A 16,840-nucleotide genomic window follows, 5' to 3' on the forward strand; every position below is an offset into this window, starting at 1 on the left:
GTGGGAATCAAGGGGGAAGCAAGGAGAAACCTAAAAAGAAAATAATAATAATAATATGAAAAATACAAAAACAAGGGGGATGCAAGGGAGAAGTGAGTGAATCAAAAGGGAAAGGAGCAGGAAACAAAATGGAAGCAAGGGGAAGCAATTTGAGAAGAAAAGAGGAAGTCTGGCACTCTCCGCTTCCGAAGCACGCTTTACCCCTTAGGGAAGCACTTCTGATAACTATGCATTGAACTATTCCACACAAAAGATTATGCAAATATTAGTAAGTAGGGAGCAAGAATTGGATCGCTAATGTTCATTGTACAGATAAAGTTAGATGCACATCCCACCTTCAATTTTAGATGGAATATATGTTTCTGACAAAGTAGAAAAGGAAGTCACAGATAATGCTTCAATCTCAAACTTAACTCCTCCTTGCAGCATAGCCTGCAGTTCAGACCTATTCAAAATACCAATGTAAATCAAAGTCAAAATGATGATAATGGGTTAAAAAAAAGTTCAACACCAATATTTGGGCCTAGATCATGGTGGCTTTTGTCCATTGCAGAAGTGAAGTGATGATACAATGTACTCTTCTCAAATCGAGATCAACCCTTGTTCAAGAACCGCAAATGTAAGTATTGTAATCTTTACTGAAGCTAACCTCCATTGTGGTGCCTGTTGATGCAAGTAACACCTTTGCAACATGGATTCTGCTTTCTTCTTATCTAGGATAGTTTAGCATTACTGTTTACTGTTATAACAAGTAAAAATTAACAAAAGCAAAGACAAAATAACCATTAAACTTTCCTGCCTTACCCCTTGGTGTAAGTGGTAGTAGACATCGTTCTGGAAGATGGTACATTCCAAGGTCAGAAGGAAAAGCTCCTATGGCACGCAACTCCGGTATACACAGTGATTTTGCATCAAATGCCATTTGCTGCACTAATATGATAACATTTATGAGCATTATCATCTTGAATAGAAAAACCAAAACTTGGATAACTTTAAGGTTCACTAAGCTGGCATTCTCAACTGATCAGTACCTTTTCAACCACTATTTAAATCTAAACTAATAGTGGTGATCAAACAATGTTGGGGACAAGTTCTGAGCAGTAAATTACAAATGACCGGCAAGAATAGACTGTAGAAAATGTAAATATATGTGTGATGGTGACAAATTTCACAGTAATCTGTGATGCATGTTTTCTTCAATAAAATGCTGATAAAACATGAGCTTGGATGAAATTTTACCATTGAACCAAAGCGATATGTCATCAATATCTCAAAACCATAAGGATCACAATCTACCAGGCAGTAGGCAGGCAAGTGTAGTTCATCAATAAGAAGCCGCAAAAATCTGATAATACCATATTCATATCATCAGAAATGTACAATGGGAACACAACAATCAGATAAATTTATAAATGTGAATGGGCACCTTCTGGTGGAAACATCAGGATAACCTCTTCCCTATAAGGAAATTTAAAATAAGGATCATAGTCAACCGTGGATGGCTTAATCAGTAAAAAAGAAAGAGTATTAGCTCACTGTGAGAATTATACAACGATTTGATTCACAAAATCTGTCATCTGCTAACCTCTGGAATACTGCAAAAGAAATCTAATTTATTAAATTTGAAACAGGAGTGGACAATATGAAGGCTAACATAATAAAACAACATACTCTAGGTAGCAACAAGAGAATGTACCTGTCTCCTTCTCAACAACTAATATATACCTGGCAGTACTAATGATACCTAAATAATCTGAGTTAAGGATATGATATTTTCAATCATTTCTGTCTGCATATTTATGTGTACTAAACAAGCAGTCATTAGGCTTAAATACTGAGCAGTCATCATTATTTTTCTAAGCAAAATTTCTCTCAGGATATTTCTAAAATAGTGAATTTCCTCAGGAAATATCAGAGATGTAAAGACAAAACAAAAAATAGATGAAATTTTGACAAGTATTTGTTTAAATGAATTTCTCATATAAATAACATGTTTTTTATTTCAATACAGCTAAATTAGTGCCATTTTCGACTGTTGCAGTGTTAAGCATTTTTTTTTTGTGGAGAAAACACCATCAAAACACAATAAATTGAAAACACCATGATATTTGGTGACTGTGCTCACAGGACAGTATGCATGATTCTACAGTTTGGAGTCTTTGACCTATCTCATATGTAACATCATCATTTCTAAAATGAACAACTATTTGACAGCCAACACTAAGTTCCATTATCATGAGATTTAATATGTCAATTATGATGATTTCCGTTTTGCTAGTTCAAGCTGGCCATGCTCACTAAAAATGGTGTCAGCCACTGAACCCCATTTAGAAGTTTCCAGAAAAGGGATACAAAAATATACACCTAGACGAGGAGAATCTTGTCACTGTACATCATCATCGGAGGCTTAAACAGAAAGGGTTCAATCTTATGTTCATTATAGAAGGATACTTTCAACTTTTTCAACTTGCACTGGAATAGGATACCCCTGCAATTCATGTGGCACATCTAAGGGTCTCATCTGCATAAAGATGCTCTAAAAATGTAACTGGAATGCTTACAGTGCTGGGATATGTTGCACAGTCAAATTTCTGTCCAGCTTCCACAAATCTCAGCCATCCCATAACTAACCTGGGACAAGATAAGCAAACATCAGATTATGGAATAAAAACTTCATGGATGTCATACTTAATGAATCTCGCAAATCTAAAATTAAATAAAATCAGGTATAGCATAATCATTTCAACAAATATATGGACGGTATGTGTGTGCATATCATGAACATGAACCAGCACAATACATAAATTATTACATAATAATTTAAACTCATTGTGAAATAACATTCTGTGATGCCACCTATATGATGTGATATATTAAACCTGAATGCTATAATAAAAGACAAATTTAGCATGTTAATGGAATTCAGCACATGCAGAAAAACATTCAGATTTGCACTAGTGCAAGTTTATGACCTATAATCACAAATAAAAATCTATCAACTAATTTATAAATATTTTTTGGATAATTAACTAATTTATAAATATTATGGTATATTATGTGGAGTAAAAATCCATGATATAAGTTCGATTAATATAGGCTCAGCACTACAATATGAAAGGCTTTGGAAATTGGCTCATTCGTAGGGATGGCAGTGGACCGCGGCGGGGGCAAGGGGACAAGGTCGCCACCTCCGCCCCATCTCAAAATTTTGCCCTTCATCCCAGCCTCCATCCCCGCACGGGTTTTGATTTTAACCTCCATCCTTGGTCCATTCCTCGTTTCATGTCCTCCATCCCCGGTCCAAACGGAGTGAGGCAGGGTGGGGCCCTGTTTCCCCGGTCCTTTCGCCACTGCCATCTTCCGTTGTTAGAGGAAGGAGAGGAGAGAAATGGGAGCTCGCACATCTCGTTAGAGGAAAGAGAGAGGAGAGATTCGAGAAAGGGTTTTTGAAAAGAAGTAATGTTTTACCTTTTGGGTCTAAACCCGAGATCCAGATCTAATCTGTTTATTGTTCATATTTTCTCATTAATGGCTAGTACGTATTTTAGCCATGTTGTAAAAGGGTATTTTGGTACCCTAATTATTGTATTCAGCATAATATATTGAAACAGCCTGTGCGCCAATTCCTAGGTGAGGAATTTGGCTTTCTAAAGCAGCCGACTCTCTCTCTCTCATTCTTCCTCTCTCCCATTCTCAATCTCTCTTCGTGTGGTTGGATTCTTTTATTTCTAACATGGTATCAGAGCAACAGATCCAGTCTTGGAGATTGTGACTTCTTCGTGAACATTCAAATCAAAATTTTCGTCTCTTCTTAAGGTAAATCGATTTTTTATCATCTTCTCCCTACTTTTCAATCTCTAATTCTTCCTTTTATTCTTATATTGTTTGCCTAGATCAAATCCTTCTTTTCATTATTCTTTTGATTTCAAATCAGACCTTGATAAGGCTATCTTCAAATCTCATGTCTCTTCATGTTTTCTTTTTAGTAAAAAAAAATAAATAAATAAAATGTGATTTCTTACTCCTATCCCTTTTTTGTTATTTCCTTTGGGTCTCACGCTATTTTCTAAAAATCGTGATTTCATCTAGCCCTAATCTTGTTTCCTAATCAAATCCTTCTTCAGCAGATTTCTTTCTTCTTATTCTATATTCATGATTAAGACGTCATTCCAAAACAAAACAAAAAAAGAAGGAACACGTTAGATTCATAAATTGTAATGTCTTATTTTAAATGACATGTTCAATTTTTGTTGAATTTCGTTCAGATCAGATTCTACAGCAAGGTCTGGTTTACTGCCTCTGATTTACAGATCGACATTAAAAAAAAAGGGGCAGCAAATTTTATTTTTGTTCTGAATTCAACAGATTTGGCTGCAATTAAAATTTTTGTTTCTTTCTTTGGTTTCATCCATTCTTGATTTTTGATTCATTATTCTTCTTGGAGTATGGATTTGTTCCCTGCCTTTCCTTAAGTTTTCTTAGTTAGCTTGTGTCCGAAAAGCTGAACAACTCTAACTTCTTAACCTGGAAGAGGCAAATCATCCCGTTCATAAGAAATCAGGATCTTTCTGGGCATCTGGATAGCTCTATTCCAATTCCTTCAGAATTCATATCACAGGGATGTTGAGAAACTCTGTTTTGATGTCACATAATATGATACACTGTCTCATTTGATTCTATATAATATGATAATATGCCTTCTTGAAAAATGTTATATTATGACTGGATATGTTTTGCCATAAATCTAACGAGTATTTGATGCAAGGATATCTCACCCAATGGAGTTCTCCTGTTCAAGTACAACTATGGTGCAATCATACTCCTTGAAGAAAAGCTTGATGAGCCATGCATTACTAAAGAGCATCCAAAAAGTCCGGCTACCTCAAGATTGAAGATTGTATTTTTCTTCTTTAGAGTCATATGTAACAGAACCTTCAGAAGCATGCATATTGCATAGTACATACTCATTCATAAAAACTATATCATAAAAGTATACGATAGTTTCAAAAAGCTCCTTTTTGAAAACCAATAATTGTACCTTCTTACAACCCTTTTATAAAAAAGATATTTTGTCATGTAATAATTGTACCTTACACTATATACAAGACAACATGAAAAAGAAATGTAGGAAAAAGACAAAAGCATAAAATCGGCTACATAGGGAAAAACAAATATAATATGTTTTTGAAAAGACTCTAGAGAAATGTTTTTAATATAAGAAAAAGACAAAAACATAAAATCGACCACATAGAAAAACAAATATAATATGTTTTTGAAAAGACTCTAGTTACCTTCTTTAAAGAAATGTTTTTAAGAATACAAAATCGGCTACACAAAAGAAAAACAAATATAATATGTTTTTGAAAGGACTCTAGTTACCTTTTTACAAAACCATAGAATGTTGACTTACTTGAAGTCATCATTCTCTTTTGTACAAAGCATTAAATACCTCCTGTAACAAATCCTTGTTAATATCCTTCTCAAAGAATGTCGACCTTCTTTTAGTCCTCATTCTCTCTGAAGACTTTGAAAAACACAACATAAAGAAAACACTTGACATGACTATGTACAAATAAATATCTCAAAGCACTCATTGTACTTACACTCATTTAAAGTAAAGAAGTACTTATGTACCTCAAATCATTAATTAGAATAAAGACAAAACTACAACCCAACGTTCAATGTACTATTGTAAGAAATAGACTTTTTACATAAAATATGTATTACCTAAAATATTACAACGACTAGTGTACCCTATATTTTACTTTTATGGAAAAAAGCATTCTCGAATTTCTCTAAAAGATATTTTTGAAATGACATAACATTTCACATTTCAAAAAGGCTACGATTTCAAAATGTAACGACTACTTTTTAAAGCTATATAAACACACTCAAATAAACTATTCAATAATGAGATGGAATAGACGTGTGAGCTTACAACGAGAAAAATTCCTATTCGATATTTGAAAAGAGAGCCTTGAAAAAGAAAGAGAAAAAGAAAAGAAAGAAAAGAGAAAAAGTCAAGTCCAGCTCTTTGACAAAGAGCATCCTCTGAGTGACAAACAGAACATTCTGAGAATCATTCATTTGTGCATTCATATCATTCTGAAGGTTCTATAGGAAGTATTGTAACTCTGTTATTCACTGCTTTCCTTCTTTGTTGAAAGAAGTAGACCTCTGTGAAAGAGGGTGTTACCCTTCTCTGTTGAGAGAAGAAGACCTCTGTGAAAGAGGGTGTTGTCCTTCTCTGTTGAGAGAAGAAGACCTCTGAGGAAGAGGGTGTTGTACTATTTATCCGGTGACTCGGATGTTATAGTGGAAAGCTCAAGTGGTTTGCTTGGGGACTGGATGTAGGTCTGGATACTGACCGAACCAGTATAAATTCTGTGTTTTATGTGTTGTGCCTTATTGCCTGATTATTTTATTTTATCGATCTATATCGTATTTCACTATTCACCCCCCCTCTAGTGGAATTTCAAGAGAGACAAGAATGGTACGGGAGAATCTTTTGTTACGTATGTCAGAAATCCAGAGTATGTAACCTAGATGAAGCGAGATCAAGCATTGGTTGCTTACATTACTTCTACGCTATCACAAGAGGTGCTCATGGCTATTCCAGATGATTGTCTATGCAGTTATGGGACAGACTAGTTCAGACATATTCACAGGTTTTTCAGGCCAGGATAATGTTTTTGAAGAAAGAATTTCAAATGTTGAAAAAAGATTCCATGACCATCATGGAATACCTAAATAAAATAAAGACTATTACAGATCAACTAGCCATCATGGGTTGTGCAGTCAGCGACAAAGACATGGTGCAGCAAACTCTGAGTGGGCTGGGGTCTGAATATCACATGATCGTTGCTTCCTCATTGTGCCTACAAGAGTTACCTACATTTGAAGATGTAAGATCTCGTATTTTGGTACTTAGACATTTCTTGAGATTTTTAAAAATTTGTCTAAGTCTAGGAGAAAAATCGTTTGAGGCTCGATTTTTAGACTGATGCCTTTGAGTCCGGGTTTGACCCAGGTCTCATCGACAAGGCCGAGGCAAACCAATCAAAACGTAGTAGAGAGTTTTATTTTCAACCTTTAAATTCAAGCGAAATTCGAGCAAAATTCGGGATAATTTTGGACGAAAATCAGAAATTTATATGTGTTATATACCGTTGGATGTGTCTCAAAATTCTGAGCGCAACGGTACTTTATTTTCCTTGTTTCGAACTATCGTTGGCCCGAAAATTGCGTTTTTATGAAAAAGAAGCAGTTTGTCGAAACGGATCCGAGATTGAATCGGATTGGATCCAAGGCATAGGATCCGAATTTCTATGGGTTTGGGTTCTATTTAGGTCCTACTTAAATCTGGACTTGATTCAGGTCTTGATCCATTTTCGTTTTGGGTATGGGTTTGGATCTTGGATCCGGATCCGAATCCAAATCCAAGCCTAACGATTTTTCCAACTTTAAATTCGTCTAAAACCTTTAAATTGGGGTTTATTTATGTTAATAAGACTCCCCTATTAATTTGGTAATTTTTGAAAATTTTCAGAAATTTATTTGTAATTTAATATTAAATGTAATGCCCCGAAATTTTAACCCAGATTTATGTGGATTTTTTTTTATAACAGCGGAAAGAATAACCAATATAGGGTTAAGCATTTCGGAACATTACATTTGAGAGAAAACCCAAAACACGCATTTCATTTCATTATGATATAAACATTTAAATTACCATAAACCCAAGGAATCACTGAAACAGTAAATCAACAATCTTGATTCAATGTCTCATCCCGCAACCGCTCATAAGTCTACTCGTTTACCTGAAAATGGTGAAAAATTATAGGAATTAGACTACTACGTCTAAGTAGGAAAACTGTAACTTTTAATGCAGGTATGTCATGAATCTAGCATGTGATGTGGGTGTCAAAGGTGATTCTCAACATGTCTAAACAAGTAGGCAGTTTATGCAAAAGAAGTTAACATTCATATACATGAGTATGTGAACAGTTAAAACTGTAACTTTCAAGTGCATGTGTATACTTGTTATTGATGTGTGTTGCACATGTACACAAATACATGAGTGTTCACTTGTCTAAATTGAGGTGATTCGTAAATGAAAGCATGTTTATGGAATGGTTTCATAAAAGAACATGTACTTATATGGTGAACACATGCATGCGAATGTTACATCTCATGTACATAGTTAATTGGCTAAATTGGTATATATGAATGTGCATTTGGAGGCATGTTGACATCATTGCATATAATGCACGTTGTTATGATTTTTGCATATAGTGCATCGATGATCGAAATGAATCATCGTGGGCCTGGTGGGCCTCGAGCTTTGGGTTTGCTCCTCTTTATTTATTTTAAATGCATTTGGGGGCATGTTGACATCATTGCATATATCCTTGTACCAACGTAAGGATATAAATTTTGAGTTTACTTATCTGATAAAATTCACGGGTATTACAATGTTTGTGTGTGCTCACATGTGTGACTGAAAATTTATAAGTTTGGCAGCATAAAAGAGCACATCAAACCAAGATGACACATTTTTCTCAACCCAGCATAAAATCTGGCTATGCATATAAATAATAGACTATGAGCAGTTATAATCCCATCAAGCACATTTCAAAGCAATTTTAATAATAAAGCAGCAACAGTAACTTATAGAGTTTGCATTGTTGACAATAGGAAATTTACCCATTGCTGGCTGACACCTGCAAAAGCCAAAGCAAACAAGATATTACCATGTTAAAATCTGTTGATTTGAAATTCAATGCCACGCATGCCATGAGAAACTTTAGAACCATGGTTAATCAAGATCACTATTAACATGCACCACCAAGCCACAAAGGCCAACAGAGTCCAGGCAGGAAAGATTGACTCAAATGGTAGGAGTGTAAATTGAAGCCAATGTTCCTTTGCTAAGTTGCTGTATCTGTCACCAATCAGACTTTGCATAAAAGCATTCAGATGAAAGTTCAGTGCAAAAATTTGACTGCCTAGCCTTGTACAAAATATTAATATAGATTTGAATCTAACATTAGAAAGATAAAGCCCAGATTTCCTGAGACAAATAACATGCCCATGATCTGATCCATTCGCATTTGTATCTACTTTTTCTTGGCACCCTAGTAGCATCTGATAATTTTAGATAAATCTATAATCTATGCATAGAGGATAGCAGAAAGATAGAAGTGGAAGACTACACATCTGGGTTGTTACAAACTCGCAATTTCAAATCCGTGTGGAGGTTGAGTGTGTAACATAGCTTAGGAGATACTTCTCCATGGTACTTCTCTACATCTTCTAGAAACTATTCTGGATTTAAGTGGGTGTTGGACATATTCGACAGGTACAATTTTATCGCAAAAATGCCTAAATTCGCAGTTGCAAAGGGTATAAGTGTCCTAACGATGTCGGATATTTGCGATTTTGGACATCGGGAGAATATCGGAAATTGTAGGGTTTTTAGGCAATCGCGTTAAATTACCCATACAGTACTGTCATTTTCCGATGACTCCAACAGAAATTTGATAGATGCAGGAATGATTTCGTTGTGAAATTCTGCCAATTGAAGCCTTCAAGTGAGCCTTTCCATAAGGAAAAGGTACCTCTAGAAGCAAAGAAAACATCACAAGGTTCTCGATTTACCAAAATTGCAAAGAACGTGGTGGTGAAGCATGTCATAATACGATCAACCCATGACTGCCCAAAGCTAAAAAATACTAAAGAATTTTGTAGAAAATCACAATCAATCCTGTCATAGGCCTTAGCCAAGTCAGATTTAAATAAGATGGTTTGTCTAGAACTTGCTTCAAGGGAATTGACCATCTCATGAGCTATCAAAATGCTTTCCTGGATAGAACGCCCCTTCAAAAAAGCCCTTCGGTTATGAGAAATTATTTGTTTTAATGCAGCTTGACAAAACTAGAAACAAAAAATGGGAATCAAAGCAAGATACACTAGATGAAAAGAAAAAAGGAGACAAATGCAAGAAAGATACAGTGAACTAAACATGGTAGCTAGAGAGGAAATAGCAGTCCAAAAAACTTAATTCGGGTCCAGTTGACAATGTGAACTTGTGTACAACAAGCAAAAAATGATGGAGTTGCAGCCAAGAGGACATCCAAAGAAAAAAATGGACACCTTATATTATATTGCTTCTGTAAGAAATGCAGCATTTACGCACATGTCCTTGTATTATAATTACATGTAAACCTGAATTAGCTTAAAATACCAAAATATCTATATATAATACAAGTAGCACACATCTATGGACAACAGGAAGTAGTACATGATACACAAGGGACAAAAAAAAACTAGTGATATTCATATGTGATATAACCCGGCAATAGGACAGTCAAGGGGTTAAATCAACATGCAAGCTGTGAGCTTTGTTTGAGTTTTGAGACTCTTACAAGGCCTTAACTCAGGTAAATTTGATGAATGTAATACATTAGAACTTTGGTTGCATGTTTGCATGTGAAGACATCATAATAAAACTTGTGCACTCTGTCAGTTTTTTGGTACAGAAATTAAAGATTGTTGATTGGAATTACACTATTTCATCTACTTGTGGTGCTTTTTCTTAAAAATATCTTGTACAATCGAATAGAATGAGTAAAAAATCAAAAGAATGAGCCTTTAGGTACAATAGAAACAATATCCAAACTGCAGCCCTGGAATAGAAATGAGAAAAAGGAATGGAGTTCCTTATAAAAGCAAATTTAGAAAAAATAGGAAGAGGATAAAGAGATGTTGACACTAGTCTGTCGAAGTAAATCACTATTTCCTGTGCCCAATCAATTTTATTGATTTAACTTTGTCCATGTTATGACAAATAAAGCATTCCCAGTAAATTGGGACCAAAAGGAGTGTTTTTTTTTTCTAACAGAAGAAACCATAGAAGCATAAGGCTTTGAGGCAACAAAAAGACACTTCTGACTTCAGCGCTCTGCTGCAAAAATGGAGAATTAATATGCAGGATCAAAATTTTAGATGACATTTTACAATGCTTCCTATGAATGTAAAATGCCATAAGTTTAGGGAAAAATTCTAATGATGCTTTAGCACTGGAGTGAGACACACCACATTTAAATCATGACGACTGCATCTGAAAAGGGAGCAGACATCATTGATGGCCCGATCTACAACTCCTTGGTCTGCAGTGCAAGGAAGATTATGATTCAAATCAGATGTTCTACCAATAACTACTTTTCATTCAATAGAAGCAAGTATAAAAAACTTTCACGGTTATAAAGATATTTAAGGTTACCATGGTTGCGCTTTATTTAACTGTTTCATTCAAATGCTCACCAAATCATTTCCTTTTTTACCAGTCTAAACCAAAGAAACCAGAGAAAACAATAAAAATCAAGAAGCAAGCAGGTAAAGCTTTGAAGCACAGTTGCAACTGCAGCATCTCATGTGTGGTTACATGATACATCAAAAAATTTAAACCAACCACAATGGTCACCATGTCTAGAATCAGGCTAAGCTCCAATTTCCCATTTTGTCCAATCTCAAGAATAATTTTGAATAGAAAAAGTTTTTTACACTTTCTTTTGGAAGAAAGAGCAAGAAGATTATAAAAAGGAATAACGAAAATGAGATTCAAAGCCTTCTTTGTGGTAGACTGTTTGCTTAGTGCACATTCGTGCATATCTTATGTTGAAACTACCACCTACATCCATGTGTATATCATGGGTCTTCAGCTTGTCAGGTTTGGCGGAGGCTCAGCCCTTGAGAAACTTGGGTAGTGAAGAAAGGAGAGGAGAAAATATGGGAAGTTCCTCTCTCTCTATTTCATATGTGAGGAGACACCCTTATGTTTCTATTTATAAGAATGAGATGTACAAGAGTCAGTTTTACAATAGGACTGATGTAGCTAGAGTTTGCATTACAATAGGACTGGTATAGCCAACATGATGTAAAGAAATGGCACGGATCCAAACACACTCCATAATAGTCTCCAAGGACATAAAACATTTGGATAAAAACATGAGAGCTAAAGGGTTACATAAAAAAGTGAATGATCAATTCTATTCATAATGGACACTAAAAATACAAAAGGAAAATTCCATCAAATAACTAGTCATAATGGACACTAGAGATACAAAAGAAAAAATTGCATAAGTTTCTCAATACATAACTCTGAAAACACACATAAAATACATAATACCACCCATGACTCTCTCACCCTTACATATGCACACACATCCCATTTTATAGAGAAGGAGAGAAAGGAGTAGTGGAAGAGAGTGAAGAATCCCTCTCAAATAACCAAAGGAAGAGTCCTCCCAAATTCTAGCTGTTGAGACCTAGTCAAACACTAAGTCAACTTGTTTGACTTAGTCTCCTATATATATATATATATATATATATATATATATATATATATATATATATATATATATATATATATATATATATATATATATATATATATATATATATATATATATATATATATATATATATACACACACACAAAAGAGACATTGATATTAACAACCCCCTCTATGTAAATGCCCCAAAATCCCAGACTTATAAATTTTAGGAAAAATTTTGAAATTTTTACAATCAATTATTTTTTAGAGATGCGAAAGACAAAGTTTGAAAAGAACAAGTCAATAGATCTTAGGTGCATTACAGGTGAACTTTCCTTTACACAATAGATTTGTATCTCCATACATTTATTGAAAGCACATATATTTAAAATAAGGTTTTTGATAAATAAAGTTTACATAAAATAAGATATTATAAAAGAAACCCTTATACAAAATTACAAAACGTGCTCAGCAGTGAAACAACAGAGAGAGAGTGGGTTCTTAATATCATCACGTCATCGAGTCAATCACGTCATCGAGTCAGTGTCTGCCGCATCAACCTAATCATCACCTTTATCCCATAAAATGGGTCAGACTTATGAAAGTCTGTTAGGTGCATCGATATCAAATGTCAAAACAAAACTAACATATGCATTATTTCATAACATGCAGTTTCAGAATAAGTAAAATGAGCATGAAAATCTTGTTTTGATAATTAACGACCTGTGGGTACGCACAGGATAATACGTAGAAACAAATGAGACTGTTCGGGGGTTTATTATTCTATATATTTTGATACCTCGAACGATTGACTGAGTCTGCTCCAAAGGAAACGACCTATTGACCGAGAGAAAATTCTCTAGAGGCATAAACGACAGCGGATGCATCCGAACTTCTACAAAAGTCAATGGGATCTACCATCTAGGATAATATTTAGTAGCTTAGTCCTCTAACTCCGATGACCAGGGACACCGAATCATTGCTACTCGAGAAGCATAGTTGTTAACAACTTATCCACTGGAGTTTTTTATCATCCTATCATCTCCCTTGACAGAACCAAAGGATGAATGAGTACGTTAGGTCTTATATTAACTGACGACTCATTCAACATGCTCTGGTCTTTTAAACCAAATCAAGCATCTTGCCTGTGAAGGCGATTATTTTCATTTATGTAATTTTTTTTAGCAAGGTGTTATATCGCACTTTGAGGTTATCATAAACCTCTAGTCCATTTATCGTTATACTAACATGTCGTGCATGTCTAATAGTACTAAGTACGATGGAAAAGATATAGGTTTCTCAGAAAGAAACCCTAAACATAATATTGAAAATCATGATATCCCGCGACTTAGGTCAAGGAATAGCCGAGTTATTCTGGATATCGAAAAGAACCTGACATACATACCACCGGGAGCTACGTAGTCGAAGCCTTTTTGTTATGTTTGTTTAAAGAGAAAACTCGGTTGTAAATTCCTAAGTCATGTCAATCTTAGCTCATTTTAAAGTTCGAACAGGTTGGAAATGTGTTTAGAAGAACCTTTTAATGCTAAGGAGTTTATCCAGTAAGCACGGACGTGACATCATTGATACATACAAGGGAGTTTTGCTTTATACTTGGGATAAGCTATAAATGAAATTGCTAGATGTTGCGAATATGCAAACGCAAAAGACTTGTTTTGTTTTTTGAGACATCGAGGAATGCGAGCTTGAAATCTCACATGTGGCTTCTTTCGAAAACCGAATTTCGATGAGGATTCGCAAATCTACGTCTTTAAATACATACAAGCATAATTTAAATCAAGCACGAGTACGCAAAAACTGCGTACTTTATAAAATTATATATGTATATAGAATACATATATATTAAAGCATAAGTCTATTCACATTAGAGCGCGGCCACAAAGTAAATGGCGTAAAGCAGGGCCCGATATATAAAACGACATATTGAGCTAAATAAATTGTGTAAGCGAGACCCGGTGTACGAAACCATACATCGGGCTAAGTAAATTGCGTAAAGCAGGAGTTTGTGCACATTACAGTGAGACAACAAAGTAAATAACATAAAGCAGGGCCCGATGTGTAAAATCACACATCGAGCTAAATAAATTTCAGAAAGTTGGAGCTTGTGTACATTACAACGCGACGGCAAAGTAAATAACATAAAGCAGGGCCCGATGTGTGAAACCATATATCAAGCTAAATAAATTTTAGAAAGTTGAAGCTTGTGCACATTACAACGCGACGGCAAAGTAAATGACATAATTAAAAATGGACAAGAATACACAAAACTGCGTCATTGAGTTAAAAGCATATGTATATATATAACATAAATATGATACATATATATATTAGAAGTGTTATGTCATCGTTCTTGCAAGTAACTTTCCCCTACCTCGGAGATGGTCCGAATCTCTAACGATTACGAGCATAGGTTATAATATTGTTCGTGCCTCGGTAACCATGCTAGAAATATGAAGTCTTGTTCGTTGTGCCGAATGGTGTGTTGTAAATGGTTTTTGTCGTGATGTGAATAGAATGATGTAACAAACTTAATTTAATAGAATAAGCAACGATTGTGTTGCTGGGGTCGAATATGAACTCAGTTCATGTAACGCCCCAAAAATTCAAACTTTATAAACCATTTGAAATAGTTGGAAAATTCCTTTTCTTTACAGAGTTTATTTCTAAAATCAGCGGAAACGATTTCTTTAAAAGAAAAATGACAAGTTTGACAACTTTGGGCACGTTAGCGAGGGAACAAGGATTTACCATGGACGATCTGCAATTTACATAGGAAACCATTTCTTCTATAAAAAGAAAATGTCAAGTTTGTATAAAATCTAGATTCCTCTAAGGAAACCGTAACAAAAACCCAAAATGTCTAGGAGAAGAACTACGAGCAGAAACAGTGGATCCTAAGGCCATCTCGTAGTGGCATCATCGCCTGTTGCGCACCTATTCATCACTCGTACCCATGAAATGGGTTAGTTTCGCGAAAAACTAGTAGGTGAGCACAAGAACAGAAAGAACTAAATAAGGCATAAATAATTAATGCAGCAAGTAGTAACTAAACAGTAAGTGGAATGAGCAAACTAAGCAAATAAGCTAAGTGATCCTACTTAAGCAAGTCAAGCAAATATGTTGATTAAGAAAGCTGAAACAAGCAATTTGCATAAGCAAGCTAAGCAAATAAACTGAAGAAGCAAGCTAAGCAACTAAGTCAAGCATGAAAGCTAACACATGAGCTAACACATAAGCTGAACTCCACGCGAGCTAAAAGCTAGAAAGCTGAGTGTGTAACAAACTGAAAGGTGAGCATGCTCAATTTAGTTATTTCTTGTTAACCGACCATGCGGGTACATACATAGCACGTGAGTCGAAACACCCGAGACTCAAGCCGAGAGTTCATTATGCTATGTATTTTAAGATACCTCGGTTGTCTGACTGAATTCTATTTCTAATGGGACGACCGGTGGTCGAGAGAGTAAGCCCCCAAGGCCTGATAGGGATGCATTCATAGGGCTATCTTTAGGTAGCCCCTATCCCCTAACCTCTGATGACTGGGGAAGCCGGGTCTTTTGCCCGTAAATAGCCATTAATAACCTGTCTATCGGAGTTGGTACCCTTCGTCCCCTCTCTTGGCGAAGCCCGCTTGAATCGAATGTGATGGGGTTTCTTAGCCATTGCCTTATTCTTTATGCTCTGGTCCATTAGACCAAACGAGCATCTTGCCTGTGAAGTCGATCTCATTTTTATGTGTTTTCAACGTGCACAAAGCACTAATCGAGGTCATAAGACCATCTCATCCAATCATCGTAGTACTAATATGCCTCTCATGTTCAAGAGTACACTACGAAGAAAGGGATATAGGTCCTCAATAGGAGCCTCAGCAGTGTGTTTCGCAAAGATATAATATTTTAGAAAGTTATTTTAACATTCTAAATCTTTCGAAACAATCAACAACTTGCCTACATATGGCATGCGATTTTCTCGAATCTCGCATCCGATAACGCAGTGTCTAGATGCTACGCAAGTCTCGACACTGGTCTCGGTAAATGGGCTTCGCAAAAGAACCCATCGCCCAACAGCTTGATCTTGCCCGAGATCAAGGATTTTCCCGAAACATATCGAGTATACGAAAATAGTAGAAAGGGTACTCCTCCCGAATACGCTGAGTCGAGGAGGCTTAGATGCAATAGCGCATCACTCAAAAAAAGGGGGGGGCTCAAACTTTACCGACAGAACTGCGCAATCGAAGAACTGGGAACCTCGCAAAGGACCCAATTAACTTCGAGGTTGCGTTGTTTAAGCCTCAAATCCACCATGGTTGCGAGAGAGAGAGTGGTGGAGGCCGAAGCACATTCCATGAGGTCAAAACCATGGAATTCTACGTGAAGAATGCAATAGGGAAAAGCATCTGCGATGTCAAGGCAAAAACGAAAGACAATAATGTGAAAAGCAAGAGTGTGGGCGCGAAGCGCGACAGCAAAGCAAAATGACAG

General features: G+C 35.7%; 1 protein-coding gene across 1 annotated transcript in view; it reads right to left on the reverse strand.

The window, feature by feature from the left end:
• Positions 1-307: 307 nt before the first annotated feature.
• The window catches only part of ATSPO11-1 (Spo11/DNA topoisomerase VI, subunit A protein), a 46,086-nt gene continuing 29,553 nt past the window's right edge, over positions 308-16,840 (reverse strand). The window contains exons 5-15 of the mRNA XM_089992490.1: positions 11,098-11,171; positions 8,707-8,723; positions 2,562-2,631; positions 2,452-2,488; positions 1,697-1,744; positions 1,537-1,595; positions 1,427-1,458; positions 1,240-1,345; positions 805-925; positions 650-713; positions 308-445 (exon numbers count right to left, since the gene is read on the reverse strand). Coding sequence (XP_089848616.1) covers positions 319-445; positions 650-713; positions 805-925; positions 1,240-1,345; positions 1,427-1,458; positions 1,537-1,595; positions 1,697-1,744; positions 2,452-2,488; positions 2,562-2,631; positions 8,707-8,723; positions 11,098-11,171 — 755 coding nt within the window. The 3' untranslated portion in view covers positions 308-318. The remainder of the gene's footprint in view (positions 446-649; positions 714-804; positions 926-1,239; positions 1,346-1,426; positions 1,459-1,536; positions 1,596-1,696; positions 1,745-2,451; positions 2,489-2,561; positions 2,632-8,706; positions 8,724-11,097; positions 11,172-16,840) is intronic.

This window comes from Nuphar pumila, chromosome 16 (genome assembly GCF_984573655.1).
Source record: "Nuphar pumila chromosome 16, dmNupPumi1.hap1.1, whole genome shotgun sequence".
NCBI lineage: Eukaryota > Viridiplantae > Streptophyta > Magnoliopsida > Nymphaeales > Nymphaeaceae > Nuphar > Nuphar pumila.